The sequence below is a fragment of the Phocoena phocoena genome, chromosome 7 (genome assembly GCF_963924675.1).
Source record: "Phocoena phocoena chromosome 7, mPhoPho1.1, whole genome shotgun sequence".
Lineage (NCBI taxonomy): Eukaryota > Metazoa > Chordata > Mammalia > Artiodactyla > Phocoenidae > Phocoena > Phocoena phocoena.
The window spans coordinates 51,833,308-51,861,233 of NC_089225.1; the positions used below are offsets into that span (position 1 = coordinate 51,833,308).

The window sequence follows — 27,926 nt, forward strand, 5'->3', positions numbered from 1 at the left end:
TTTGTTTTTGTTAGTCATATCTATCGATACTTATTGTATTAGAAATTAAAACTGGTAAATTTTTAAAGCATTATGAATTTAATTAAAATAACAAGAAATCATTACATGGTAACAAATAACATTTTAAGACAAATAACTGTATTTTCTAAAACAAAATTTAGAGATTTTTGAGATAATCTCTAATTATGATTTAGTAGATGAGAGCTGGGTTCTCATTCCTGCTTCTACATTCAGTCTGTCACAGGTGTGTGTGTGTGTCTGTGTGGTTAATTTATATGGTGACTATCTGGCCTCACAAAGATATGAAATTGTAAAAGGTAGAAATATCTTAATAGTGTTTTCCAGAAAACTGTAGATTTTCTTCTTTGATATGATGCCAAAAGTCATTTCTTTTTTTTTTTTTTTTTTTTTGCTGTACGCGGGCCTCTCACTGTTGCGGCCTCTCCCGTTGCGGAGCGCAGGCTCAGCGGCCATGGCTCACGGGCCCAGCCGCTCCGCGGCATGTGGGATCTTCCCGGACCGGGGCACGAACCCGTGTCCCCTGCATCGGCAGGCGGACTCTCAACCACTGCACCACCAGGGAAGCCCAAAAGTCATTTCTTTAATGTCAGTGAACTTCTTGTACTTGGTTACATTAACATCCATTGGTTACTCTTTCCCTTTCATTCATGTATGATTATTTAACATCATGCATTGGTCATTTGGAAAGTATTGGTTCACTGAGTTATACATACCTTAAAAGTGTTGACACGTTATTATAAATATCAAAAGCAAAAACACAGAAGCATATTCGTCGTTGTCTTCACTAATCTCCTCTGAATGGGAAGCTATTAGGCATATAGTAGCCTATATGTATTTTCCAAAATACTAATTTTTCCTTGAAAGCTTGAATTTTATCACTGGCAGCAAATACTATCATTTGAGTTTCTTGAAGTCACAGGCTCACTTTGTTCATTTTCGAGAAAGTGTCTACAAATACTTGATTCAGAATAAAAGCCATTGTGAAGAAAAATTAACAGCCAAGTTTTCATTCACATTTCATTCTTCTAAGTTCAGTGTTTTGTTTTTTCATGTTTTCCCCACCTTTGTATTATTGTTTCTCTCTGTCCTGAATAAATGTTAAAGGTAGGAGTGAGAAGACCTTTGTTTACAGGACAGGTACACTTGTATCACCAGCCCTCCATTCCTGGTGGGGCTAGTAGCCTCTAGGAGGTTGTGTGGCCTCAGGAGGCCAACAAAATAGCACCTGGAAGACTGATCAGGAGGCGGTGAGGTGGGGATGACAAGCCAGATACAAGGTGCCGGAGTAGTTAAGGCACGGAGATGGGAATTAATGGAACACACACAGCAAGGTGCTTGGTCTGAAGAGAGCAGGCGCGCTTATTGGGAAGAGTGGACTTAGCCTTGCCTGGTCACAGTGGACAGCCAACCTAATAGGAACATGGACAGCCAGGCAGAGGCATTTTACCTTCTGAGTTGGAAATGAGGAGAAGGCGTTTAAGGTTTTTTTTTTTTTTTAATCCTCCAGAGAATAACGCAAGGAAAGGGATGATTAGGATAAAATGATGTTGGAAATATGACATGGTTCCTGAAAGATAAAGAATTCAAGTTTTCTTCCGTCTCCTCCATTCACCATCTTCTGCTTGTCCTTCTGGCCTCAACTACTATGGCACCACTAGTGGAGCTGTCCCCTCCCACCTCTCCCTTCAAGACTGGGCTGGGTATCTTTTTATATCTACTCCTCTGTGTCCTGTGTTTACCTCTGCCATAACTTGTCATTATTTTGTTTACCCAGGAGATGGTAAGTTCCTGGAGGATGGAGAACTTGGCCATTGTATCTTCATGCCTAGCAGAATGTCTGATTTATGGTAGCCACTCAGTACTTGAAAGAGCAAGTGAATGAGGAAGGTCCAATAATATTAGCACAAAGATATTAGGATGTAGGCAGGTTGGTTTAGAAGTGGTAATGAAGAGGTTGATAAGGATCTTCAGAATGAGAGTAGGTGGGCTGGGTGGCAAAGACTAATTAGTGCAAAGTTTATTCTGTATTATTTTTTCATCTTATTATTTTCCCCTTTCCACTTTCTCTTAATGGAGAATTTAGAATTAAATTATTGATGATTGGTTTATACTTGAAATATCACTGTCAACATGTAGATATTCTGAAGGCAGCTATTTCATGTACTAGCTTTTAGTTTAAAATTAATTAGAATTATTGGGTTTCCCTGGTAGCGCAGCGGTTGAGAGTCTGCCTGCCGATACAGGGGACCCGGGTTCGTGCCCCGGTCCGGGAGGATCCCACATGCCACGGAGCGGCTGGGCCTGTGAGCCGTGGCCGCTGAGCCCGCGCGTCCGGAGCCTGTGCTCCGCAACGGGAGAGGCCACAACAGTGAGAGGCCTGCGTACCGCAAAAAAAAAAAAATTAACTAGAATTATTGAATAATTTGAAGATTGTAATAATTAATACCATTAATGTTATTTGTGAATATAGAGCAAATGTGTGTTTTTTTAAATCAGACCTATTAAAATTACATGGACTTAGCTTCTTTTTATTTTTCGAATAAGACCTGTTCATTGTAGAAAATTATAGCTACAATTACTTTGTGTAATTTAATATTAAAATATAAACATGTTTTTAAAAAGTAAAAAGCATCCGAGATAATCATTACTCAGAGATAAACACTAATTAACTTTTGGTAAATATCCTGCCAGGCATATTTTGTGTGTGTGTGTGTGTGTCTAAATATATATCTACTTTAAACGTAAGGCACACTGTATATTCTACTTGTAACTTGATTTTAACTGAAAGTATGAATATGCTAGTTACGTCCCCTTAGCCCATCTGATATTCGCATGGCTGTAGTGGACAGTTCCATGCACTTTTGACAGTGTTCCACATCAGATATAAGCTGTGCCACATCTTTGCTCTGCTTTCTCCAGAGCTGCAAATGCTACCTAGACACAGGAAGGTACAACCTAGGCATATGGAGGCGTTAATACTGGAACCTCACCAGTGGGGTATGAGAGTTGGTGGATAAATGCTGCAGCTCCCCGTCCTGTGTTGGGACGGTTATAAGATACATGCTCTGTAATTCTGCAGAGGTCCTCAGTGGAATTGAGGTGCAATAACCAGCTCATTTCTGAAAACCATATTGGATTTTCTCCTTCATCCATCTCACTTTCTCCATTTTTCCAGTTCTGTTTCCTGGAGTCACCTCTCAAATACCCAGCCAGCACCCAAGTCTCAGAGTCTGCTCCCACAGAATCCCAACTAAGAACGTGCCAATGTTCAATATTATTGAACAATTAGATTTATTTCAATTTTTCATTACTAGAAAAGGAATTGCAATGGAACTCCACATACAAATGTCTTTACTCTGAGTCTAATTTTTTTTTTTTTACAATAAATGCTGGATTAAAGGATGTGCAGATTTTAAAGATCAAATAACTTTTTAGAAAGCTTATTCCAATTTGCAGTGTTGGTTTCCCTATACACTGCTAACCCCTGGGTATTAACCTCTTCAGATATTTGCCAGACCAGGTTAAAAATTCTGTCTCGTTTTAACCTGTAATTTTTACATATATTTTTGGTCACATATTCTTTTGTTTGATGCGTTCCCTGTTTGTATCTTCTCCCTATTTTTCTGATCGGATGTTTAAATATTTAAATCAATGTTTGTGGACTCTTTACATATTAGAGATCTTAGTCCTTTGTCGTATGTTATAAATTGTTGCCTTAAATGATCTTTTGACTAATTTTGTGCTCCTTAATAGTGTCGACTTAAAGAAAAACACACAGCGTAAGAGTTTTGAGGTTAAGTTTATTCAGGGCCTTACTGAGGACTATAGCCTGGGAGATAGCTCTGAGGAACTGCTCCAAAGAGGTGGGAGGACCCAGTTTATATATGATTTTTTTTTTTTTGGCTAGGAAATACATGCTGTCAAGCATACATCTTCATAAAAGATTATTACTAATCACAAAGAATAGACATCTCAAGTTAATTATTTTAGTGTTTATGTATGGGAAGATGCAAGAATCTGGAGTCATTGAAATTCTTCCTGAGATATCCATCTAACTATCCACGGGGTCTGTTTACTCAAAGCACAGAGCACCTCATCCTGTTTTCATCCTGAATTCCTCTCAGGGTTGTACTGTGTCGGTGGGTGACTGCAGTAGGTCACAATTCAGTGGGTGGTGAGCAGCACTCTTTTGTTCTTCTTTGTTCACAGTAGGCACTCTAATTGGCTTCATTCCCACATTCTGCACTGGCCTCCCTCTCTACATGTCTCTCCCGCAGCTAACCCACTCCCTGTGTTGACATTCTCACCATTTTCCTTTCTCTATAGGTCTTTCCACCTCATTTTCTTTCATCTTCTCTTTTCGTCATCTGGTTCCTTTATCCCTAATTTCTATTCTAAACATGGAATTAATCTGTCCATTCTACTTTGCAGTGATTCTCACTGGCCTGGAGGAGAGCACACATCTGAATCAATGAGAGACGTGCCTTTTTAAGCTTCCTGTTCCCCAGACTCTTGAGAATCACAGCCATAGTTACTGTGAGGTATACGTGGAGTCCCTCAGCTGAGCAAAGGCAGAAAAAGTTGGGAACCACTGGCTGGAAGGTTTTAAAAGGCATGGAAATGCCACTTAGATTTCTTTTCTCTTTGGCTGTATGATGAAGCCTACAGAGAGACCCTTTGAGCTTAGAGCCCATCTCTGAGGAACTCCTTCTATTTTTTGTATGCTTGGCAGATCTGCAAATTACTTTCTAAATTGATTGCTGAATGTGCTGAAGGCACATACTTGACTGGGTCCTGAGGACTAGCATCTGTTTTAAAGTCTGATCAATATGAAAAGCTGCTATCTTTATATAATGCCATGGATGGGGTCAAGTCTAAATTACATTTGCACATCACAAGAGCTTTCAAAGCTAATGCAGATGCCAAGGGCCTCTAGGGAGGGGTCACCACTCTGCTTTGTAGATTTACAGTCGCATATCTACTGACCCAGGAAAGGAGGAAAGTGTACCCCTTGCATGCTGGGGAGCATTCTAGTCTACTCATCACTGACCAGCCGCGTCTTCAGGCTGTCAGAGACTTCTGGCTTCATTCTTTTCATCCCAAATACAGTTTTTTTTTAACATTTATATTAACATATTTCCATACAAATAACCCAAAGAAAGTTTAATATTAGTTTTTTTCTAATTTTTAAATTTTATTTTATTTATTTTTTTATACAGCGGGTCCTTATTAGTCATCAATTTTATACACATCAGTGTATACATGTCAATCCCAATCTCCCAATTCATCCCCCCCCCACCCCCCCATGGCTTTCCCCCGTTGGTGCCCATACATTTGTTCTCTACATCTGTGTCTCAGCCTCTGCCTTGCAAACCGGTTCATCTGTACCACCAAATACAATTTATTGATCAGTTTTTAAACTCACAAAGCACAAAGTATTTCTTTCCATTATGAGTTACTTAGCAATATGTATTAAATGAAAACTGTAGATTATCATTTTGAATGGATTTGATTTATATTCATTGAAATCATACAATTCAACATTTCTAAAAAGAATTTGCAATGTTTATGTAATAAAATTGTTAATATAGATATTACCATCAAAAAGTTACACAAAAATAAGCAAAAATGTTAAGACAGTCATAACTGCAGTGACTGAGCTTCAGAATTAGATCTCACCTTCCCAAAACCATGGTAAAAAGATAATGGGGTAACAGGAAACATACAAAGCATTCCCGAAGGGAAGTATTTTTCCCCCCTGGGCTAAATTTAAAAGGAAAAATATCATTTGAATTTATGTATTTGAATTTAGTAGTTACCTAGTGGTAACCTTTCCAATATAAACTCATTGCAGACAAGGAAACATTTTTCTCATGTTTATTTCTTACAATAAATCTTCAATATAAACCAAAGATATAAGATTTAAGTATAACTCAGTGAAAGTGTTTTCACAGTAGTTTCAGTGAAAGAAGTTTCAGAGTAGTTCAGGGATCTAGCTTTCTGGCATTTAAAAACATAATCCAAGGCTCTATGTATTTCATACCTAAACTATTCAGAGGCCAGTATGTCTCTTAGACTGTATTCCTTCACTGTTAGTTGTCACACCTGGGCTTTATGAAAGCCATGTAGGAGTTTGGATGGAAATAGTGAAAGATGAAAGTTTGCTTCTAAGATGCTGACTTCAGGTAAAGTCCCACACATTTTTCACATTTTTGATGAGGCAACAAAATGCTTTTAATACTTTATATGATTCATGTTCTTTTGTTAAATCAAAATATTAATTCAAAGAAACTACTATTCGTTCGGCTGTAGGTACCTACTGATTCTTGAGGGAAAAAAGGTGTGTATATGTATTTATATTTCTGTTTAATCATTTAACACTTGCCTGGTTAACTGAGCATCCTTTTGTCTGGTCTTTTGCTTTGAACTCAATTATTCCTTTAGTTCACAGTGACATGATAAATGTCAGTGATCTGAGTTAGCCTTGATTTTTAAGACTTCCATTTTTTTTTTTGAGCAGTTTTATGTTCATAGAAAAATTGAGGTACAGAGATTTCCCATGTACCCCTGTCCCCACACATGCATATTCTCTCCCACCATCAAATCCACCACCAAAGCGGTACATTTGTCACAACTGATGAACCTACACTGACATATCATAATCACCCTAAGTCCATAGTCTACATCAGGATTCACCCTTAGTGTTGTACGTTCTGTGGGCTTGGACAAGGCCTTCTTGATGTCAGATGATTGATCCATCATCATGATAGGTGGCATGGAAACTGAAAGGTACATTTGTTGTTTTTTAACTATTATTTTTAAGAAGTATATCAAATGGAACTTAAAAACAATAAAATAAGACCAAGCCTATCTTATTCCAGATGGTGAAGTGAAATGATCAGACCTGATCTATTTCTGCTAGTTCTGTCCACTATGAAACCTCTACAGAACAACTGATAAAGGAAGCAACCTGATAAAAAAAAAAAAAACACATTTACTGACACTTAAAAAAAAAAAAAAGACTTCTCTACTTTAAAAAAAAAAACACAGAATACATAGCACTCAAGTCTTATGCGTTTGGTCCAAAGGCAAATGATGACTGCTCGGTGACCTCCAGCAGCACATCTGACCTCCATCCTGGTGCTGGGGTTCGGTTTGCTCAGGGTGAGAAGAGCCTCAGAAGCCTCCCCTGGGACACTGTGTTATTGATGGATGTGCTTGTGGCCAAGTTGTGTCTCACGTGATGTGTCTGGGAGCAGATGTGCATATACTATATCATGAAAAATCCCATTATACACTGTGATTTAAATTGAGAGTGTTAGAAGTCATTTTGTATCCACTCTGTTACTGTCTTAGTCTTGTTCAGATGTTTTGTAAGTCTTCTTAAATTGAAATTAGTTGATGTGTACCTTAAGAGCTTTTAAGTACCATTTATAGAGAGTTGTCTTACAATGCTGTGTTAGTCAGCTTGGACTGCCAAAGCAAAATGCCATAGACTATGTGGCTGAAACAACAGAAACTTACTTCTCACCATTCAGGAGGTTGGAATTTCCAGATCGAGGTCTGGCAAGGTTCGGTTTTCAGTGAGAACTCTCTTCCTAGCTTGCCTCTCTTCCTGATCACTGCAGTCTTCACGTGGCCTTTCCTCTGAGCATGTGAAGATAGAAAGCACTCTCTCACTTCCTCTTCTTATAAAGCCACCAATCCTATCGGTTTAGGGCCCTATCCTTATGGCCTCATCTAACCTTAATTATCTCCTAAAGGCCCTGTCTCTAAATACAGTCACGTTGAGGGTTTAGGGCTTGAATATGTGAATTCAGTCCATAGCAGATGCTAAAACAACAAAAAAACTTGGTATAATTTCTGTTGACCAAAAAAAAAGAAGAAAAAAGTAGGAAGTAAATCTGAGGGATCTTGTGAATGACCTATAATCATGGAACTCTTTAACAGTGAGAGGCATGGCTAGCCATCTGGGACATGTGATTTCTTTTGTAGCTTAAGCAGGATTTGGAGGTCCTTTCTAACCCGAAAATTCAGTATTTTTAGGTAATAGCTCAATTATTGATTCTTAGTTATGGATAAATCAAATATCCATGATTTTCTTTCATTATGCATTCTTTGTACATCCAGAGTACCTTGGGAAGTTATAATGGAAGAATCTGGCTGGCCTGAGTTTGTGTCCCAGCTTTTCTACTTACCAGCTGGGTAGCCTTCAGTTAGTTATGGTACCTCTTTGAGATTGCTTTTTGTCTATAAAATAATCATACTTACCTTCATGCATATACAGTCGGCCCTCTGTATCCACGGATGCAAGAACCCGTGGATATAGAGAGCTGACTGTTCATGCCATTTTATATAAGGGACTTGAGCATCCTTGGATTTTGGAATCCATGGGGTGGTCCTGGAACCAATCCCCCGAGAATACCTAGGGATGACTCTGTTAATGAGAATACAGGCTATACTACTGTATATGTGTGTATGTATATATATATATATATATATATATATATATGACAACACAGTAGTTTAGATATGAGAGGATGATAGGAATTTATCTGTGTCACACATATAATCCAGAGGTAAGCAGACCAGGGCTAGTAGGAGGCCTCCAACATCAACTTCAACAGAAACTTCCATCCCAGGGTGAAAGATGACAGCTCCAGCTCTTATTATCTCCCTCCAGTGGGAATGGAGAAAAGGTGAGAACAGCTCATTCACATTTACTTTTAGGGGCAGCATCCATGTGTCAATTCTGCTCACATCTCTTCCACCAGAGCTTAGATGTGTGGTTCTAGCAATCACAGAAGTTGGTTGAGAAGCATTGTCTCCAGCTAAATAGTGTTTTACTAACAATTTCTGCTTCAAATTTGGCTATTTTAAAGATTAGAAATAATTTATTAATTTATTCACCTAACAGTGAATTGTGAAATATTATAACAAAGTGCCTAGCAAGGTGCCTTACACCTGGTAAGTACCAAGTTGGATCACCCTCCTTACTTTCCTCTAGCACCTTACTACTCAAAATGTGGTCCAGGGTACAAGCATCACCTTGAAGCTTGTTAAAAATGTAGACTCTCAGCCCCAAGCCAGACCTACTGAATCAGATCCTGTGTTTTAATAGTTTAAGGAGCCTCCAAAGCAGCATATTCTTTGTCTTTTATGGTACCTGCACGCTATGTTATCTTGAGCACTTACAATGTTGCTATGAGAATTAAATGAGATAATATGTATAAAATACTGTAAAATCTGTAACGTGCTTCATATCATTATTTAACTGTATATGTCTGAGGGAGAATAAAGTGAATCTTAAGTTATTGAAATGCCAAGATTTGAGAATCATTGGGTTTGGGGATTTTCCAATGTTGATAATGTCTCCTGATATTGTAATGCCCTGTAAAAAAGGCATTTCTATTTTCAGAAGACGTGCTTGAATCACCTTGCACTGTCCTAGGTACAGAGCTTTTCTCTAATTATGTAGGAAGATGCTAGGCCCATCCTTCTAAAATGAGGGTTTTCAGTGTATTTTTTTGTAACCATTATTCTTGACATCTAAATATTGCAGCTTTTTATGTTCTTAATTATGTTACTACCTATACAGATTTTGATATCAAATGAACATGGAAATGATTCTTAAAAAGGTATCTGGAAAAACTGATTTAAAAAGCAGTAGGTTTATGGTATCAGTTGAAACTAAAGATGCTATACCTACTGCATTAAATATAAGCACCCAGTCCAGATTCATATGTTAGTGCTGAGCTGTTAGAAATTAGGAGAATCACCATTTCATGGACTTGTCTTCTCATCTGTAAATTGGGAAAGATGGTGTTTGTTCTGTCTCAAAGAGTTTTGGGAGCCATAACATGAGATCCTAGAAAAATGTAGCACATAGAAGATGATATTAATATCTAGTATTGTCAAAGTAGGAAGTATATGTGAACACGCATTGTGAAATAAGTATGTGAAAGTGCTTACTTAAATGTTTGGCAAACAAGCTTGCAGGCTGAGCTATGGCCTTGGTAGCCCCATCAAGTTCTCAGTGTTCTTTGCTCCTGCTTCAAGTGGGCGGGACCCACTGAGAGACAAAGACTCACCCACTGCTTCTGGAGGTCAGTCGGGTTTCTGCACATGATACAAGCATGTCTAGGTGATGCACATCTGATGCATTCAGGGAAAAGCCTGGGTGTTAGAAGAAAACCAAGGAGCCAAGAAGCTCACAGAGGAAGGGAAGCTCTAAATGATGGATTTTCCTGGGTCACTGGGAGTCGTACCTTTGCTCTCCTGCCTGTGATGGGAAGGATGACTGTATTGGAAGAGATTTCTGCTGTGTCTTTAGAGGCAAGCACGCACATGCCCTGTGGGCTTGGGACTGATGCATTCAGAAAAAAGACTACGAGGCTTTTTATAGGTGTTGCATTTCATTCTGCATTCCTTCTCATTAGCATTCAGTAATGAAAGCTGAACTGTCAATTTGAGTGTCTCATCCTGGAGGGATAAACGTAAGAATATGACATACGTTTTCCTCAGGGACTTTCAGCTAATTGTAGAGATAGTAAACAATTTTATCAGAGAGGAAGGTAATAACTAACATTTGTACTCTAAAGTAGATTTTGCTATGTTGTGCCCACATTTAAAAATAATGCGTATAGGGCTTCCCTGGTGGCTCAGTGGTTGAAAGTCCGCCTGCCGATGCAGGGGACACGGGTTCGTGCCCCGGTCCGGGAAGATCCCACATGCTGCGGAGCGGCTGGGCCCGTGAGCCATGGCCGCTGAGCCTGCGCGTCCGGAGCTTGTGCTCCGCAATGGGAGAGGCCACAACAGTGAGAGGCCCGCGTACCGCAAAAAAAAAAAAAAAAAAAAATCTATCCATATCTGCATGTATATCTATATTATATAGAAAAAAAGGCCCCAAATGGGCTGTACATTAAAATAAATGTTAATAGTGATGAGAATTCAAATTATTTTTCTTTTTATTATTTTCAATATTTTCTATATCTTCCTCAACGGACATATGTCGTTTATATAAGTCAATAACCGATTAAGCTTCTGAAGCCAATGCAGCATTTTTTTTTTTTTTTTTTGCTGTACGCGGGCCTCTCACTGTTGTGGCCTCTCCCGTTGCGGAGCCCAAGCTCCGGACGCGCAGGCTCAGCGGCCATGGCTCACGGGTCCAGCCGCTTCGCAGCATGTGGGATCCTCCCGGACCGGAGCACGAACCCGCGTCCCCTGCATTGGCAGGCGGACTCTCAACCACTGCGCCACCAGGGAAGCCCCATCTGCAGCATTTTTATACACGCTCTCTCATTTGATCCTCACCATCACCCTGGAGGTCGGTCACTCATAAACCTCAGTGTCATGGACATGAGAAATGGAGGACACAGACAGACAACAACTCAGGCACCAAGGACGTTAAGTGCAGAGAGATTACGTGATACGTACAGCGTAGCACAGGTAGTAAATGGCGAAAGCAGGAAAAATGGAAGGAGAATCAGGAGTGCTTGAATGAAGGGGGACTGTAAAGATCCCTGGACATCATTAGGTTTAGGGCATGGCATGGCTTTTTATTTCAACCTGGCTCCCTAAACTGAGTCCTGGTTCAGTTTTTATCAGACTCAAAGTTAGGATCACAGTGGCTATGTTTGGCTTTGAGACCAGACAGTCTGAGTTTGATTTCCAGCTCTGACCCTGCCTCGCTAATTAACCTGGATGGTTAATTACGGACTCAGGGCCTCAGTTTACCCTTCTGTAAAATGAGGCAAATACTACTACTAGTTACTGTAAGGTTTAAATGAGTTCATACATGTGAGATCCTTTAAAAGTATATGGGACAATCTAAAGAGAAACAGCTTTTTAATTGGTTAAATAAATAACAGATCATGAAGGAAAACCCTCATAAAAAGTGTATGGTCATAGGGAGGGCTCAACTAATACTAGCTAATATCCTCCACTTCTTCATCCGCATCGGTGCAGGGCTGATGAGGACCATGGGGGGTGGAAGGATATCTCTGTGGCTTTCAGAAAGACAACTACATTATCCTACTGCAGAGGCAGCAACTTTTGATCTTACGGGGCCTGGGACGAGATACGGAGGTTAGGTCAGTACAAATATATCTGACATTAAACTCTCAATGACAGTATTATCATTTTGAGATATAGAAACACAGATTGTAGTAATGATAGATTATGTTTCTTAATAGTTAGAAACATACTGATGTGTATCAAATGTGTATAGATGTATACCACCAAGTGCTGATAGCTATGGATCAGGAATGCAAAAAGAATGATAAAGTTAATACAGAAATATGAGAAAGTTTGTGCTGGTATTATGGGATGGGTCAGCTCTCTATTCAAATCCATACCAACCCCTCCCTGTTTATTACAGATGTTTGGAATCTGTGTGTATACTTAGATGTTCTCTCTGATTTTACAAGGTGGTAAGGCAAGTGATTGCCGTTAAATTAAGAAAGATTGTTTTGTCTTCGAAAGACCTTGACCATGAGTCCGAGCGTGGGGTGTACTGGGTTAATTCCCTCAGAACTGGAATTAGTCAGAGCCCTCCTACTGAAATAAGAGTACCTGCCTGCTGTTGACCCCCACTCAATGCGTGAAACAATTGATTAATAATGTTGCTTTGTAAACATTGAGTTGGAGGAGTTTCAAGGAGATTTGCACCAACTGTCAGCATTGTTTATTGAGAATAAATCGATCATTTGCAGCTGGTCTTGGTGAGACACTTGAAGGGCTCTGCTGTTGAGGCTGGTTACCTAGCAGGGATGTGTCTACAGGACCAGCAAAATATAAAAAAACACCAGCTGGGACTCTTATCCCGGAAGTGGCCTGAAATACTGCCGGTTGAGTTTAGAAGATTACCCAGAGAGAATGTATGATGGAATCCTCATGGCTTTGTTCTCCTATTCCTAATTATACTGAGTCCTTCAGTTCCCACACAGGTAGTTTGTTGAAATCCCCAAATACTGGGGGGGGCCAGAACCTGTCATAAACATCCCTTCTCCCGCTGTTCCAAAACATGTGAAATGTGTTTCTTTGTCATGTTTTTCAGACCCCCTGGCTGTGGAATACAAGACACTGCTGGTACAACTACCCCTATCAGGTAAGGACACATTACCATCTGGGTTTTTACGCATGTAAAGTACCTTTCTTAGGTCAGCGCCATGGTTTCAGGCAGGTCCCAGCAGGTTGGGCAGCCACTTTGCTTACCCTCTGCCGTACCCCCTGCTGCTTGATGGTGGACACAGCCTAGTGAGAGAGGTAGTTTGTGTTAGAATCAAAGCTTGAGCAGATGGAGGAAGCGTGGAAGGTGCGTTTGCTGGAGATTAAGATACAATCACTTCAGTAGGTGGATAATTCCTTTTCTTTTTTTTTTTTTTTTTTTTTTTTTTTGCGGTACGCGGGCCTCTCACTGTTGTGACCTCTTCCGCTGCGGAGCGCAGGCTCAGCGGCCATGGCTCACGGGCCCAGCCGCTCCGCAGCACGTGGGATCTTCCCGGACCGGGGCACAAACCCGTGTCCCCTGCATCGGCAGACGGACTCTCAACCACTGCGCCACCAGGGAAGCCCGGATAATTCCTTTTCTAACAGCCAGTCTGCTTTGGGTCACTCAGGACCGGATAACAGCCCTGGCCTGTCTCGGCAGCTAGCAGGCAGAGCTCAAGGGAGGAGCTGGAGCTGGCGTGCTGAGTTTGGTTCACTCTGTGGCTTAGGAGCAGCCTCTAAAGCTGTAAATAAAGCACTGTTTCCTTGAACTCAGAAAAATGGGCTTGTCCCATTACATGTAGACAAAAATAACATCATTGAAAATGAGATTAAAATCATATCCCAGACAGGGAGCATTTCAGATCCCTGCCCACAGGCATACCTTTGCCTCTGTCCATGAATTCAGTAATATTAGCATGTGTTGTGGTCCCTAGCTCAGTTACTATTTGAATATTAAAGCTGGGACTGTTCTCGAAATTTCTTGCTGAAATATTTCTAGAATTTCTAGTTCATTTGGGATATATTATTTAAGAGAAACAAATACAACCAGGTATTTTAGTGATAAAGAGACGGACATTGTGATAAGCAATTTGGATTTTTGAGTTTGGGATTCTTTGGGTTGTCTTTTTAGAGGCATTTGGTCTAACAGAGTTAATGGGAGCAGATGTGCCCTGCAAGTTCTCTATTACACACAGTGTTGCAATAGCGGGTAGGGTCTGGTGTTGGCTACCCCTCGGGTAGGTTCAGGGCTAGGGACATGTTGAAATGGGGGTTCCAGTTTGCATTTCCATCTCTTTCATGTAGTGTATTCAAATTAAGAAAGACTAAGTCAGCAACATGACATGGTCAGAGAGAGCTGAACATTCCAGGGCTATCTGATCAAGACTAAAGCAACGTTGAAAGCAATGACTGACTGTACACAATTGTAATTCACAGGCCCAACTGCTGTTTACTATCTTAAATACTTGGAATATTGTCATTTACCCCTCTCTTTGTGCCCTGCAATGGTATACTGAGTGGAGAGGATCCTGTCCTCGTGTGTTTTGTCGACAAAGATGAATGAGGGGGACAACTGTTTTTCTTGATGTCCATGCTTAGAGTTGGTAGTTAAGTGATTGCTGACTTCTTGCGAAAGTCACTTATTATGCTGCTATTGGTTTACAGAGCATTTCAGTTTCAACACCTTGTATGCAGCAGTGTGGAGGTATTTATGTAATGAGTTTCAAAGGTCTTTCATTCATTCTGGGAAAGCAAGTTGTTTCATTACAACCCAATGAAACAATTGAAAACAACTCATCAAAAATGGTTTTTTAAAACTCTGTTTTGTTTTTATGGATTTATGTGCAAAATAAATATTACTGACTTCCACTGCTTCCCTGAGCTTCTCCCCATTCCTGGACCTGTGAGGCAGGTAGAGCAGGTGTTACCTCCATTTTCCAATAAGTAAACGAAGGCCCTACTTAAGCTGTGGAGTGGGGACTCAAACTCAGATTCCCTGGCTGGGCGCCTAGTCTAGTATCTCTTAGCAGCTTCCTTGTCCCCCTGACCTTTTAATAAATGTTTTTGAATTATCTTTTTTTTTTTAATATTTACAACGTACAGAACATTTCCTAAAGAAAAGAAAGCTCCAATTAAGGCAGAATTTGAAACTATGTCTCAGTGACCCATATAGTACTCCAGTTTCTTTCACCTTCCCTGGTCCCTGTGCTGTGGAATCTCACAGGAGTTGTCCAGAGTTACTCTTTCTGTGTATATGTTAGAATTTTTTTGCAGGTTGCCTAAAGGAATCTTTAGAGACTCATGTCTAAGTACCAAAAGTGCAATTGTTAAAATGAGTGGTGAATCGGGTACCAATGCCAAATGTTCATACTGATTGACACTTTTTTAGTTGGAGATGAAACAAAGCTAATGACATCAAGCTGTGGATTATAGGCGTCCTTCAAAGCTCCCTTATCCACAGAGAGAATGGGGCCAGAATTTGTGGAGGCGTAAGACAATGTCACTTTTCAGTACTGAGCTTGAGATGTTTGACACACAGATTTGGTTTCCTATTAATTATTAATCTTGCCTTTTTCTCTTTGATCCTCAGCCACTCACGCCTGACCTTCACTACTATTATATCCTGGAGCTGTCGTTTTATTGGTCTTTAATGTTTTCCCAGTTCACTGATATCAAAAGAAAGGTAAGAGTGGGTGTGTTGTAAAGGGCTTGTAAACAGGTGTCTTTCATGGCCCTAGGCAGATGGATATAGAGTCTCAAAGGCACTCACTTCTGTTCTCCCATCAGTACTGCATTAGTACAACTTTCGGCATTATTACAGAAAATTCTCTACTTTTGTTTGTGCTGTTTTATATTTTATTCCCATTGTCTCTTCACTCTCCGCCCCCCCACCAAACCTAGTGTTCTTTTCTCCATGAAAAAGTATAACAGTGAATCTTAACAGCATTAATTTCCTCTCAGTCTGATTCACAAGTCCCTTTGTTCTCCAAATTAAAGAAGAAAAATTGGGGGCTTCCCTGGTGGTGCAGTGGTTGAGAGTCCGCCTGCCGATGCAGGGGACACAGGTTTGTGCCCCGGTCTGGGAAGATCCCACATGCCGCGGAGCGGCTGGGCCCGTGAGCCATGGCCGCTGAGCCTGCGCGTCCGGAGCCTGTGCTTTGCAACGGGAGAGGCCACAACGGTGAGAGGCCCGCATACCGCAAGAAAAAAAAAGAAGAAAAATTGTATCTGTAGCTCCTGGGGAGAGAGTAAAATCTCAGTGTTCCAGCCCTATAGAATGAAGATTTCCCCAATTACAGAGTTATCTAATGTCAAAATACATTAGGAAAACACAGCATTCCTAAGCGAACTGTGGTCTGGTTTTCACCCCTCCCCTCCGCTGGAATAGCTTTTGCTGAGGGTACTCTTGACCTCTTAAGTGTTAGACCCACTCATTCTAGTTCTCATCCTACCAGCTTCTGGGCAGAATTGGCACTTTTGGCTATTCACTTTTTTTTTTTTTTTCCGTGAAGCTATTTTCTCCAGGTTCCCATATTTGGATCATTCCTTCAAGTCATCTTTGCTGGTCTCCATCCCAGTGCCCCATGCTCTGCATACTTGCGTGCACCAGGGTCTGGTCCTGGATTACAGGACATCATCTCCCTGGGTGATCCAGGTTCATACCCTCCAGCACTGTCACCATAACTTCTATACCAATAACTCCCAAATGGTTCTCTCCTGTCCCAAATCCTCTCTGGGTCCACACTTCTGCAAATCTAATCATAAGTGATAGTATTGTGTTCTTCTTGTTATTTTATCATTTAATCCTCACAACCGCCCGAAGACTGGTCACTTGTTATTACTTATTATTCATAAGTAATAATAAGTAATAACTGATCACTTATTATTTATTTATTTTCCTTTTATTATCACTTATTATTTATTTTCCTTTTATGAATGAGGAGACTGAACCTTACAAAGTGCTCCCGACCGAACACATCATCTCGTCCTAGTCTTGTTCTTCCTCCAGTAATCTTTATCAGAGGCAGTCATGTAAGCTAGACGTTTTCCTTCGCTCTCCTTGTACCTACTTCCTTAGTATCACTGACATGTTTAGAGTCCTTTTTACTTTGGCTTAATCCGTTACAACGGCCTCTTAAATGGCACTCCTATCTGAATAGTCATTCTTGTCTTCCTGCCATCTAAGAGTTATGTTTCTCAAACCTTAAGTCAAAACCAAACTACTTGGAGTGATATTCAGGGTTGTCACCACAATTCAAACCCACCTCTCTAGTTTTATCGCCCACCCTTCTCTCCCTCTTTTGACACACACACATGTCTTAGTTACAGACATCTTCTCACCATCGTTCAAACACATTTATTTCCATAACATCTTTGTTTTTTACAAGACCTTGCCTGTGGCTAGAATCTACTCTATTCCCCTTCCTCCTAGACCAGACCAAACCCCAAAGCCGTCTCTTCTTTGAAGCCTTCTTCATTCCCATGGTTTTTGACCACTTCTTCCTCTGTGTTTAGTTTACCAGTGCCCAATACTTACCATATTGTACTTTTTAATGGTATGGTGACCTGCCTCTCTCCCTTCACCAGACTTGGAGGGCAAAGAGCAGGATATGTTCATCTTTGTGTCTCTCGTGACTGTCAATGCACCTGCTTATGGTGGGGCTCAGTAAGTTTAGGGTGAATGCATAAAGGGACTCATCAGAATGTCTTCTCCCTTACTCATGGATATCTCCCAGGCTCCTTTGCAAACAGGACTGTGCATTGTGATAGAGTGCAATACTATAACATTCCATTTCTTGGTTAGATGGGTAATCTGCCAAATTGTAAAATATCCATGTGGCAGCTGAAAAGCATTTAGGAGTCTACAGCCCTAGTACCTGCATTGCCTCCCCAGGTACGCTCCTGCCACTCTCCTATGGCAGTGGCTTACTTGGTTGGCAAAAGGCTGTCTTTCCTGACAGCATGGTCTTAATGTGGTATATGTCACCTGATTCTCAGAAGTGGACGGTCCCTGCAAGAGCTAAGGCTTAGGCATAGCAGATAACTCATTGACACACATAATTTGTGGTTCCCTCACTCATTGCACCAAATGCTCTGGGTCCATTCCTCAAAACGTTTAAAGATCCTTTAGTGATGATATGCCAATTAGATCTCGTCTCTCTTATATGAGGAGCCTTGTTCATTCCTGTGGTCAATACTTGTAGACTGATGGTCTCCACTGTGCCAGGCCCATTGTGCATTTTATTTATTTATTTATTTTTGAAATCTTTAGTTGTGGGAAAAATGCAAAACATAAAATTTACCATCTTAACCATTTTTAAGTGTGTAGTGTTACACACATTCGTGCTGTTGTGCAACCAGTTTCCAGAACCCCTTTCATCTTGTAAAACTGAAACTCTGTACCCATTAATCAACAGTTCCCCATTCCCTCCTAACCCAATCTCTACTCCTGGCGACCACCATTCTACTTTCTGTCTCTATGAATCTGACGACTCTGCGTACCTTATTTAAGTGGAGTCACACTGTATATGTGTCCTTTTGTGACTGATGTATTTCACTTAGCATAATGTCTTATTCATCGTGTTGTAGCATGTGTCAGAATTTCCTTCCTTTTTAAGGCTGAAGAATACAGATTGTATTTTCTTTTGAGGAGCATTTTTTTCCAGGTAGTCACAGAAAACAGTTGTATAACAAAGAAGGAGGTTTGACTATTCTTCTGGTCTTGTAGTTGGGAAAACTGATGTCCGATGAACTTATGCAAAATTTTCAAGGTTGTGCAATGTGGGAATCAGAGCCCAAGTTTACCAAGCGAAGGTCCATGATTCACTCATAGATGAGATATTGTCCACAATTCTTGCGTTGTGTTGCCTGGCCATGCTCCTGCCATTAGAGATAGTAGGCCTTCTGCAGTTCTTTGCCATTTTATTAGTTCCTCTTTTGCTTAATGAGAATTAGGGATGCCATCTCAAGTCAAAGAGATTAATGAAGGCAAAACTGACTGTTACTGGGCCCCCAAGAGCCTAGTCCTAGGGAGCCGTTGCTGCACCAAAAGTCACCAAGCCCCTTCTGCTTGCTTGAGCTTCCTAACATGCATTTACTGTGTCTTTTCACTGAGCCACGAGGACTCATAGAGGCTTTGTTATTTTAAGCCAAATGACCATCTTCTTAATAGTTACTATAAGTGGATTATTTTCGAGGGTCGAAGCGTATAATTTTCTATGGCTTTAACTTACCTTGCATCAGTGTAGAGAAGGCCTTCAAAAAGGGGCATTTTTGCAGTGAGGTCCATGGAATTGATTTAGGCCTGTACATATTGTCAGTGTTTATAAATTAATTATACATACGTTTTCCTGGTCAACGCTAATAGCTTATTGTAGCCATCTGGCACCCCTCCCTTCTTCCCTTGGTCCGAGTACCTTTGCAGGGTCATGGTGCAGCTGGCTTATTCTTGTTTCTTGCCCAAAATGGGAATTTGGCTACTACCGTACATGCTTGTTACTCCACACAGGTTTTAATAAGGAAGGCCTTCTCCTCTGTTGCCACCTCTCATTAATGAGTTGTAGCCCTTGCTTTTCTCCTTCGCATCTTGCTGACTGTCACTGCAGGTCCCTGGTGGTTCCCTCCTCACTGCCCTCCCACCCAGAGGACCTGCCATTCCAGCCATCAGCGAGGATTCATGGTATATTCTCCTGCCAAATACATCCCCAGCTTCTGTGTTGCAACTGTTAACTAAACCCTCACCCTCTAAAAACAGCCCGCCTCCTAATTATAGAATAGAGATGTTTGAAGACATCCATTGACAACAGAGCATGGAAATCAACTTCTGAAGGCTATCCGTAGGGTTGTTAAATAGAAAGGTTATAGGGGGGGCTTCCCTGGTGGCGCAGTGGTTGAGAGTCTGCCTGCCGATGCAGGGGACACGGGTTCGTGCCCTGGTCTGGGAAGATCCCACATGCCGCGGAGCGGCTGGGCCCATGAGCCATGGCCGCTGAGCCGGCGCGTCCGGAGCCTGTGCTCCACAATGGGAGAGGCCACAACGGTGAGAGGCCCGCATACCGCAAAAAAAAAAAAAAGAAAGGTTATAAAAATATTTCTACAGTTGCCCTATTAAATGACAATGAACTTGAACAGCCATTTTCAAATAGCCACCAGAATTCATAAACGTTTGATCCAAATGCACGCTTCCAGCTGTTAGAATCAGTACCTTAAAATATGAAGTTCAGAAATAACTCTTAGTGACTTAATTGGTTCATGAGTCTTTCTAAAAATGGCTTTTATATTCACAAACTCTTCCCCTCTAGAAACGTCCTAGTATTGCCATCTTTTTTTTTTTCTTTTAATTGCTCTGTTTCCAAATAGAATCTGGAGTTTAAAAATGATGGTGGAATAGGGAGGGTGGGAGGGAGGGAGATGCAAGAGGGAAGAGATATGGGAACATGTGTATATGTATGGCTGATTCGCTTTGTTATGGAGCAGAAACTAACACACCATTGTAAAGCAATTATACTCCAATAAAGATGTAAAAAAAAAAAAATGATTGGAGAACTTTCATCCCTGTGGTGACAGAATGCACTGTCTCTCTTGATCATTTCCAGGGTTGGTACTTATTTGGTCAGTGATGATATACATACTGTTAATCTCCACAGAGGGAAGGGACTAGCTAAGATGTAGTCATTTAATATAATGGACTTAAAATTTAAGTATTCTATTATATGCCACCAAGGTATATATATATATATATATATATATATATATATATATATATCTTTGAAGAGTTTTCCTTCCTTCCTTCCTTTTTACTTCTTTTTTCTGTCCATTCCTCTCCTTCCTTCCCTTCCTTTCTTCCTTCCTTCTTTTGTAAAAAGAAACAGTTAAGGTACCTTATTCAAAAACAATAGGTATATTCTTGGGATTCAATATTGTTTGAATCACCTTTTATTTCCCAAGCCTTAATATTTATTAAGATTCTGTCTTTTAGCACCTGTTTACCATGAGTATTTCTCCCGTACATCTACGTTTTCTAATGGAAGCTAATAAATATGACTGTGATGGAGCTCAGAACAGCTTGCTTGTATCCAAGCCCTGTGTCCCTTTTAACTAAGCTGCTGTTGGGCTTGATGGCCTGGGTCCTTGGCCAGTGCTCGTGTTCGGGGTCCTTTGCAGGAAATCATCTATGGCCGAGTTCCAGGGCCCAGCTGGTGAAATCAGCTTGTTGCTCTTTTGGTCTTTAACCTGAGAGAAAATCTACATCTCATAAAAGATCCCTAACAGAGAGAGAAGATGATGATTAAGTTTAGCAAGAAACTTATTGACAGGCTTGTGTTTGCTCTTTAGTAACTTGCATAGAAAATAACCGGTGTTCATTGCTATGAGCGCTTCAGCTGCCTTTTGAGGGCCTGCCATGCTCCAGATCTTTCCTGCTTCAATTAGCTTTAGGGTAAAAAAAAAAAAAAAAAAATGCATGTTTTAATCATTTAATAAGGAAGCAGTATGGCATAGAATTAAATAAAACAATGTCCATGAAACCATCTAGTACAATGCTTGACAGAGCTCAGAGCAGTACCTAGCACATAATGACCAAAATTGGGTTGAATCAAAACAGTGCTAAGACCAGAAACAAATCAAAAAACCTCCCAAACTAGTGCTCACAAATTTTCGTATTTTTGGTCAATTCAAGTGAAGAAAATTAATTAGGAAAAGGGACTAACTTAAGGTTGCCAACCTTTTACTTTGCCTAGTAAGGAAATTTTAAAAGTACCTACCACTTACCCATCAATTCATAAAAGAAAGAACATGTTAATATTTTAAAGGAGAAAAGGCACCTTGTAATAAAGGACAATCCTTTCCATTTATCATTATGAAAAAGTTTTTATTTCTCTCATTTTGTTCTAGCCTGGGGAAAAATTATGGGTAATATGGCTTCTTAGAGGGTAAAATCATGGGCTCTGGAGTCCATCTACCTGCCCAGCACCACTTCTAATTTGGTGTGACCTTCAGCAAGTTACTTTCCCTCTCTGTACCTTTGTGTCCTGATCCAAAGAATAGAGTTCATATAACTGACCTCATGGGAGTGTTGAGAGCATAAATAAGTGACACATGTTGTTGAAACAGTGCTTGGCACATAGCAAATGCACCATGTATGTCAGCTGTTAGCTGTAATCATTAATACGATTCACCAGATATTGCCAGCCCTCTACTCTCAGGCACATGGAGGACTGTACTCAGCCTTGCCCCTTCTTGTGGTTGGATGGGGCCATGTGACTGGTAGGCTGTAAGCAGAACTGACTCCAGTCAGTAATGTAATGTAATTGCTGGTGTGAGACCCACTAGCGTCTCTTTTCCCCTCTAGTACAGCGATTGGTAACATTTGAGATGGAGGCTGCTCCATCAGTCTGGGTCCCTAAGTGATGGTGATAAACAGAGTGCCCTTTGTCCAGCCAATTGGTAACAGGTAGTAAATAAGAAACAGGCCTTTGGTATAAACCACTGAGATTTTAAGGGCTTTCTTTTTGCCTCATAACCTAGCTTATCCTGACTGTGCAGCTATCATTAATAAGCTGGCTGATTATCATCTCCTAGAACAATTTTTGGAAATCATTTGTCTATATAGCAGTTCTCAAAGTGTGGTCTGCAGACACCTGGAGATTTCTGAGACCCTTTCAGGAGATCTGCAACATTAAAACTGACTTCATAATAATACTAGGATGTCATTTGCCTTTCTTACTGCATTGAAATTTGCACTAATCGTGCTAAAGTAACGGCAAAACTGCTAGCAGCGGCACCAAACAGTATGGGTAGTTTTGTGTTCCTCACTGCCGTGTGCTTGCAGGAAGAAAAAAAAATGTCAGTTTCACTTGAGAATGCTCTTGTTGAAGCAGTAGAAAGTGTTAATTTGATTAATCTCTATTCTTGAGTATACATTTTAAAAATTATTTTGTGTGATGAAATGGGAAGGAGGCATAAAAGAGCTTCTGTGGCAGAACACTGTACAGTGTGCTCAAGAAAAATCACGTGTAGTTAGTGGTTTGCACTGAGGGACGTACTAGCTGCTTTTTTCCCCCAAAGAATCTCATTTTTACTTGAAAGAATGACAAACTATGTTTATTCCAACTTGTGTATTTGGTAGACACATTCTTGAAAAGCACAAAGTGAACTTTTCAAGGTTGTTTCAAGTAAAACCATTGACATTATTTGTTGTCAACTCAAGCTTTCAAGAAAAAAATTAGATTTTTAGAAAAGCTTATGTCCAACAGCAAGACCTTGATAGCGTCTCAACACTTAAAGACTTTTCTCATGAGATTGATAGTGATATTAGTAAATGTGATTTTTAAAATGCTATGTGACAATCTGTTTCATTAACTCCGTGAGCCAGTATTTTCCAAGTGACAATGCATGATGCTCCAAAATCATGCCTGAGTGAAAGATCCACTTGAAGGTCAAGACAGACCAAAGGATTTTATGTAATAGAATGTGAAAAGTTTATTGATACAGTTTTCAATTCCACATTGCAACTAACCTTTAAGAATATCCCTCTTGTCGAGTTTTGGTACAGTATCAAGAAAGAATATCCATAACTATCTGAAAAGACTGTTAAGGTACTTCTCCCTTTTCCAACTGTGTGATACCAGATTTTCTTTATATACTTTAACCAAAATAACAGGGAAACATATTGAATATATATGCAGTGATGAGAATCCAACATGAGTCAGACATCAAAGAGATTTGCAATCATGTAAAACAAGGCTACTCTTCTCACGATTTTTTTTTTAATTTTGGAAAATATTTTTGTAAATATGTTAATTAACATATAATGAACTTCATTTAAAATTAATGAATAAATGTGTTTTACATGTTTTTTGAATTTCTCAGTTTCCATATCCAATGTGGTAAATACCGATAGATATGACCCACATAAACGAACACTTTCTGGTGTCCTCAATAATTTTTAAGAATATAAAAGACTCCTGAGACCAAAACATTTGAGAACTGCTCATCTAGATTATTTTTAAGTCTCTCCTAAGGAGATGACTCTCGGGTAGTGCCTCAGATTGTATCAGCATCTCTTTTCTTTGCTTGAAAAGCTAAAATCATGCCAGATGACATCTGAACATCCCGAGAGGGATGGAGGATGATGTAGAATTCTCTCTGTGTAACCCCAGTGCTGCTACTTGCAGACACAGGCAGGCAGGCCACTTAACCTCTCTTTCACAGAGGCACCAAAGTGTTCTGTGTGTCCACTTGTGACTGGAGTAGCAATATCCTGCCCTCGAAGCTTAGGTTTCTTCCGAGGCAGATCTCTGGGTCCTCTGTCCTGTTTCTTTCTCACTACAGTGACTTCAGAATCAAAGAAGGGAAGAAGAGGCAGTTCATTTTAGTAAGCCACCATTTGTGATCAAAGCATTGCAACATAGGGCTGTGTGCAGGCTGGTGGGCCAACAATGGAACAGCATTGTCTGGAAAAGAAAAAATATTGTATGGGGCAATTTTATGAGATTTTATTCAAAGGCTGCCTCAACTAGTAGCTTATTCCAGCAATCATACTCCCAGGTGCCTGGCCAGGCGAGAGGCTCTTAAGTATCTTTAGATCTCACAGGTAGATGACCAGCCCCTGGACAGCCCTGGGGCAGTGCAGTGGCACACACTGCTCTCCAGGGCATGAAGGGTGACAGCAGGAACCTCTTCTTCCAGCGTGGTGCAAGGGGCCACATCATCACCACATTACAGAGAGACCTACTCCCAGGCCCACACAATGCTGCTGGTCCAGGGCTCTGGGTCCTTAAGTCTGGGGCCTCAGGGATCCCACCCTCTCTCAGGAGATGCCACCGATGCTTGGAAGGTATCACTTTCATTGGGAGATTTAGTCATTCTGCTTCCTTTGGGGGGTTTCCCATAAGTCATCCTAGGAGTCTTGGGAAAACACCTACTTTGGCTTGTTATGGCTCTAACTCCTTGACTTGGTGAGTTTCCTCCATTTCTATCCCCTTAAATATAAACAGACCCATCTCATATCGTTCTCTTTGGCCTCCCAAGAGGAGGAAGCTCTTCTACTCATGGCTAATCCTCACCTTTGCTCTTGATCCCCCTTTTCTTCCTGTCTTCTAGAAGTGACCTTGTTCTATTTGGTAGTCTCTCACTTACATGTGTTTTCAAAAGTGTCTTTGGGAGAGGACCTTCAAGATGGTGGAGGAGTAAGATGTGGAGATCACCTTCCTCCCCACAAATACATCAAAAATACATCTACATGTGGAACAACTCCTACAGAACACCTACTGAACGCTGGCAGAAGACCTCAGACTTCCCAAAAGGCAAGAAACTCCCCACGTACCTGGGTAGGGCAAAAGAGAAAAGAATAAACAGAGACAAAAGAATAGGTATGGGACCTGCACCTCTGGGAGGGAGCTGTGAAGGAGGAAAGGTTTCCACACACTAGGAAGCCCCTTCACTGGCGGAGATGGGGGGTGGGGGGGAAGCATCGGAGCCACGGAGGAGAGCACAGAAACAGGGGTGCAGAGAGCAAAGCGGAGAGATTCCCGCACAGGCTATCGGTGCCGACCAGCACTCACCAGCCTGAGAGGCTTGTCTGCTCACCCGCCGGGGCGGGCGGGGCTGGGAGCTGAGGCTCGGGCTTCAGAGGTCAGATCCCAGAGAGAGGACTGGGGTTGGTTGCGTGAACACAGCCTGAAGGGGGCTAGTGCACCACAGCTAGCCGGGAGAGAGTCCAGGAAAAAGTCTGGACCTGCCTAAGAGACAAGAGACCATTGTTTCAGGGTGTGCGAGGAGAGGGGATTCAGAGCACCGCCTAAACGAGCTCCAGAGATGGGTGTGAGCCGCGGCTATCAGCGTGGACACCAGAGACGGGCATGAGACGCTAAGGCTGCTGCTGCCGCCACCAAGAAGTCTGTGTGCAAGCACAGGTCACTGTCCACATCTCCCCACGCGGGAGCCTGTGCAGCCCGCCACTGCCAGGGTCCCGAGATCCACAGACACAGACCCCGGGAGAACACACAGCGCGCCTCAGGCTGTTGCAGTGTCACGCTGGCCTCTGCCGCCGCAGGATCACCCCACATTCCGTACCCCTCCCTCCTCGCGGCCTGAGTGAGCCAGAGCCACCTAATCAGCAGCTCCTTTAACCCCATCCTGTCTGAGCGAAGAACAGACGCCCTCAGGCAACCTACACGCAGAGGCGGGGCCAAATCCAAAGCTGAACCCCAGGAGCTTTGTGAACAAAGAAGAGAAAGGGAAATCTCTCCCAGCAGCCTCAGGAGCAGCAGATTAAATCTCCACAATCAACTTGATGTACCCTGCATCTGTGGAATACATGAATAGACAACGAATCATCCCAAAATTGAGGAGGTGGACTTCGGGAGCAACTGTAGACTTGGGGTTTGCTTTCTGCATCTAATTTGTTTGTAGTTTTATGTTTATCTTAGTTTAGTATTTAGAGTTTATTTTCATTGGTACATTTGTTTATTGATTTGGTTGCTCTCTTCCTTTTTTAAAATATATATATATTTTTTTCTTTTTCCTTTTTATGTGTATGTATATGCTTTTGTGTGACTTTGTCTGTATAAGTTTGCTTTTACCATTATTCCTAGGGTTCTGTCTGTCCTTTTTTTTTTAGTATAGTTTTTAGTGCTTGTTATCATTGGTGGCTTTGTTCATTGGCTTGGTTGCTCTCTTTTATTAAATTATTTTAATAATTTTTTTTATTTTATTATTTTTTTCTTTCTTTAATTTTTTTTTCTTTTCTCCCTTTTCTTCTGAGCCATGGGGCTGCCAGGGTCTTGGTGTTCTGGCCGGGTGTCAGGCCTGAGCCTCTGAGGTGGGAGAGCCAAGTTCAGGACATTGGTCCACCAGAGACCTCCCAGCCCCACATAATATCAATCAGCAAGAGCTCTCCAAGAGATCTCCATCTCAACACAAAGAACCAGCTCCACTCAATGACCAGCAAGCTTCAGTGCTGGACACACCATGCCAAACAACTAGCAAGACAGGAACACAACCCCACCCATTAGCAGACAGGCTGCCTAAAATCATAATAAGTTTACAGACACCCCAAAACACATCATTGCATATGGTCCTGCCACCAGAAAGACAACATCCAGCCTCATCCACCAGAACACAGGCACCAATCCCCTCCACCAGGAAGCCTACACAACCCACTGAACCAACCTTACCCACTGGGGGCAGACACCAAAAACAACGGGACTATGAACCTGCAGCCTGCGAAAAGGAGACCCCAAATGCAGTAAGTTAAGCAAAATGAGAAGACACAGAAACACACAGCAGATGAAGTAGGAAGTTAAAAACCCACCAGACCAAACAAATGAAGAGGAAATAGGCAGTCTACCTGAAAAAGAATTCAGAGTAATGATAGTAAAGATGATCCGAAAACTTGGAAATAGAATGGCGAAAATACATGAAACATTTAACAAGGATCTAGAAGGACTAAAGAGCAAACAAACAATAATGAACAACACAATAAATGAAATTAAAAATTCTCTAGAAGGAATCAGTAACAGAATAACTGAGGGAGAAGCACGGATAAGTGACCTGGAAGATAAAATAGTGGAAATAACTGCCACAGATCAGAATAAAGAAAAAAGAATGAAAACAATTGAAGAGAGTCTCAGAGACCTCTGGGACAACGTTAAACGCACCAACATTCAAATTATAGGGGTCCCAGAAGAAGAAGAGAAAAGGAAAGGGACTGAGAAAATATTTGAAGAGATTATAGTTGAAAACTTCCCTAATATGGAAAAGGAGATAGTCAATCACATCCAGGAAGCGCAGAGAGTCCCATACAGGATAAATCCAAGGAGAAACATGCCAAGACACATATTAATCAAATTATCAAAAATTAAATACAAAGAAAAAATATTAAAAGCAGCAAGGGAAAAACAACAAATAACATA

General features: G+C 41.1%; 1 protein-coding gene across 2 annotated transcripts in view; it reads left to right on the plus strand.

The window, feature by feature from the left end:
• Positions 1 to 27,926, plus strand: part of CERS6 (ceramide synthase 6) — a 321,038-nt gene that overhangs the window by 230,064 nt on the left and 63,048 nt on the right. For both annotated transcript variants that reach the window (XM_065880566.1, XM_065880567.1), the window contains exons 5-6: positions 13,079 to 13,129; positions 15,602 to 15,694. In XM_065880566.1, the coding sequence (XP_065736638.1) occupies positions 13,079 to 13,129; positions 15,602 to 15,694 (144 nt within the window). The remainder of the gene's footprint in view (positions 1 to 13,078; positions 13,130 to 15,601; positions 15,695 to 27,926) is intronic.